General features: G+C 42.5%; 1 protein-coding gene across 2 annotated transcripts; it reads right to left on the bottom strand.

Annotated features, from left to right (window-relative positions):
- Positions 1-474: 474 nt before the first annotated feature.
- On the bottom strand, positions 475-2,049 carry LOC104636287 (olfactory receptor 5T17). 2 transcript variants are annotated; one of them, XM_075755575.1, is made up of 2 exons: positions 2,025-2,049; positions 475-1,373 (listed from the first exon to the last, which is right to left on the bottom strand). In XM_075755575.1, exons 1-2 carry the CDS (start codon positions 2,047-2,049, stop codon positions 475-477), a joined length of 924 nt encoding a protein of 307 aa, XP_075611690.1. The 2 variants fall into 2 exon arrangements, with proteins under 2 accessions (XP_075611690.1, XP_010301701.2); XM_010303399.2 differs by lacking the exon at positions 2,025-2,049 and having other exon boundaries at positions 475-1,416.
- Between the last annotated feature and the right edge of the window lie 1,570 nt (positions 2,050-3,619).

The raw sequence follows: 3,619 nt of genomic DNA on the forward strand, positions 1-3,619 counted from the left end.
GAAATGGCGTTTTTTCCTGTAAAAAAAAAAAAAAAGCATTTCATTAACTAATTTCATTAAATTTCCTGTACAGGAAAGATTCATTGCCCTTTAACAATGAGGGAGCGAGGCCCTGAAAATAAAAAGAGGTCATAAGGCAGGTTTTAAGCTGTAAACTGGGAGATACTGATGGCTGTGGAAGAACATTTCAACAGGGCTATCAAGGAGCCTGGAGCTAATGTCCAGTGTACATCTGAAAAGACCAAGAGGGAGGAAGAAAAAGCTACATGCAATAAAATACAGAAAATTAATCAGACCGTCTATGGTACCTGATGACTGGCATGAGCCAGCAGTAGAAAGCAAGCAAGACTTGGAAACGTTTCCAAACCAAATCTGGAAGTCTAAGTAATAGGGTGGGGAAACAAAAATCCTTGGCGTCAAGTGAAGCTACGGCATCCTCTATCACAAAACCAGCAGATAAATATCGTGCCGAAGCTACTTCCACATGACAAACTCCCTCAGGGCGTTCTTCACCTCCCTGTTCCTGAGGCTGTAGATCAGGGGGTTCAGCATGGGTACCACCAGCGAGTAAAACACAGCAAAGATCTTGTCCGTGCTCAGGGTGCCGCTGGACGTTGGTCGGAAGTTCAGGGCAAGGATAGACCCGTGGAAGATGGTGACTCCAGCCAGGTGAGAGGTGCAAGTGGAGAAGGCTTTGTGCCGACTCTCACCAGAGCTGATCTTCGAGATGGCAGTGAGGATGAAGGCGTAGGAGACCAGGACGGCCAAGACGGTCACCATCTCCACCAGTCCCCCGAGGCCAAATATCAGACATCTGTTGACGTGGGTGTCAGAGCAGGAGAGCGCTAGAAGAGGTATGATTTCACAGTAGAAATGGTCAACCTTCAGCTGGCAGAGAGGCTGGCTGAAGGTGAAGCCTGTGTGCACCAAAGAGTGCAGCAGGCCAAGCACGTACGAACCGGCCACCAGCAGGATGCAGACCATGTGCGACATGACAGCCGGGTAAAGCAAAGGGTTGCAGATGGCCATGTAGCGGTCGTATGCCATCGCGGCCAGAAGGAAGCACTCGGTAGTCCCAAAACCTATAAAAAAAAAAAGCTGGGTGGCACAGCCGGCTAAAGAGATTGTTTTCTTCTCCATCAGAAAGTTCATTAATGTCCTCGGTGCCACCACCGATGAGTAGCAAGCATCTAGAAGAGATAAATTGCTGAGGAAAAAGTACATGGGTGATCGAAGTTGACTGCTGCTCCTGATCAGCACAACCATGCCCAGGTTCCCTGCCAGCGTGATGAAGTAAATGAGGAGGAACAGGACAAACAGAGGCACTTGTAGTCGTGGGTTGTCGGTCAGTCCCACAAGAGTCAACTCCGTAACTTGCTCGGTTTGATTTTCTTCGGCCATCTTCTCCAAAAGCACTGTAACTTATGTTCATAGAGCCATAACAAAAAAAATAAATTAATGGAGAGACTCAGCACCTAAACCCACCAGCAAACCCCAGTGTCTGTACTGGCTAATGCTCTCACTATCAGAGATTTGTTTAATTTTAAATCAACATTCATCAGAAAGAAACGATTTGGCAAGACAGTGGAAATTTTATTTTGGTATCAGTTATTCTGCCAAGTGTTCAATTTTTCATTCATTCTGATACATATATATATATTTTTATCTATTGTACACTCATAGTATATATCACATTTCCGTGTAACCCTCCTAAGTTCTAGTTAAAGAAAGGCTTCAGTGATTAGTACCTAAACAAATCAGTTATATCGATAATGAAAACAGACTTTTCACAGAATTTGAACTAGAATATAACCTCTATGTACAGTATCCTGACACGCAGCATCAGCATCACGAGAGCAAATAGGATTTCTGATACATATTTCTGCACCTGCAACTCTTCATCGATTTTCTAAAACAACACCGAGTCTAACAACTTAACGACAAGCTCCGGCTGGGATCAAGTCTCTCAAACACCAGTGAATTCATCAGGTGAAGTCCACCCAGGGAAAGAAAAGCCCTAGAACGTTGGAAATGGTGCGGTGCCATCATTTGGGAGGAAAGAAACCATTTTAAAAAAAAGAAAAAGAAAAAAAAAAAGCACAATAAACTTTTGCCTTTATAACGTCTTTCTTTACACCTTCTCATTCTAAAAGTTATACTTTGGAGTTTTAAATAGATGGAAATACACCAGTGCAGCCTGGCTTTTATCACAGAAATCAGTGAGAAACGTGGACCAGCCCTCCGCAGTGGTCCAGAAGCAGCCACTGTAACATAAATATATATATATTTAAAACAAACCAAGAAAATTGTTGGGTAAACTGGCCCACTTTTAGTCTAGGGTCGTGGAAAATACTGGGCTGCTCTCGGGTTCCTGCCACTGGGACTAAATCTCTTTAGTGGAATGAGAACATCTTTCCCAGCAGGAAAACCAGCAGGTAAATCAGTGTAAAACTGGCATTAATGAGTCTGGCTTGTATTCATAATGGAAAAATTAAATAAACGACCTACCGAGGTGATAGAAGTGCGTGGGGGTTGGCTGTATGTCAGAAAACTCAACCGTTTATTGACACAGCTTATAGGGGTCAAAACCACAGCAGAAAAACCCGTAGAATCACAAAATTACTCAAGATGGAATTCCCCAGCATTGCAAGGAGAAAGACACGTTGCAACTGGTATTTTATCTGCTAACTGGTATGACAACCTTCAAAACGCTCCTGTGCCGCGTGATTTTCCTTCTTCTCTTGTTCGGCTGCTCTTGCGTGACGAGAACGGCTCCCCTGGGTTTGTTTAATAAAGATACAACCGAGAACGATCGAACTCATCTTCACAGACCTCATCTCTGAAGGAGGAAGACGTCCTCCTCCCCTCTTGCTTCCTGCAAGGGATTATATAGCATATTCTGCAAGGATATTATATATCCCCTTAAAGCTTCAAGTATAAAAAAACCCAGGATGTCCTCTTTTCCTTACCAGCCAAGGTCTTGCTTCTTACTTCTTTCTCACTTCACGTTAATTCATGACAGATTGCGAGGACACTTATATGTTCGGTCCGTCCAGCTCGTCTGGTTTAATTGCTTTTGAACACTCTTGTCTCTAATCCACTGAGACTTCTGAGGTGCTTTTGTTGAGAAGTGTTTTGCAAACTTCCTTTGGGAGATACGCAATTATTTTTATATTCCTTTGTTATACATAAAGATGTATGTATGTATGTATGTATGTATATGTATGTATGACAAAGGAATATTAAAATAAAAAAATAAAATAAAATAAATCAAAATCAAATGAAATAAAATAAAATAAAATAAAATAAAATTCAATTTAATTTTAAAAAGACCTTACAAGCAGAGCGACTCACAAAGGCTTGGGCAGATTGCGTGGATTCATCTCATAATCCCAGATATCCATAAAATGCATACGTGCACACAGATCTCAGTCGCTAGGAGACAGAGAGGCATTTCTGGGGTGCGATCCATGTGATTTGCTTTAGACACTGGCCTTGCGACAAAGGGAATTACATATAGGGGTGCCAATTTCTTGGGGGGGGGGGGTGTGAGGAAATATCAACTGGGCTGAAAATTGACTTGAGCAAGAACGTTGTTTATCCCAACTTGAAAGTTGTT

This window comes from Balearica regulorum, chromosome 5 (genome assembly GCF_011004875.1).
Source record: "Balearica regulorum gibbericeps isolate bBalReg1 chromosome 5, bBalReg1.pri, whole genome shotgun sequence".
NCBI lineage: Eukaryota > Metazoa > Chordata > Aves > Gruiformes > Gruidae > Balearica > Balearica regulorum.

Coding starts and splice junctions, on each gene's coding strand:
- LOC104636287 (XM_010303399.2), bottom strand. CDS start 1,401: ATGGCCGAAGAAAATCAAACCGAGCAAGTTACGGAGTTGACTCTTGTG.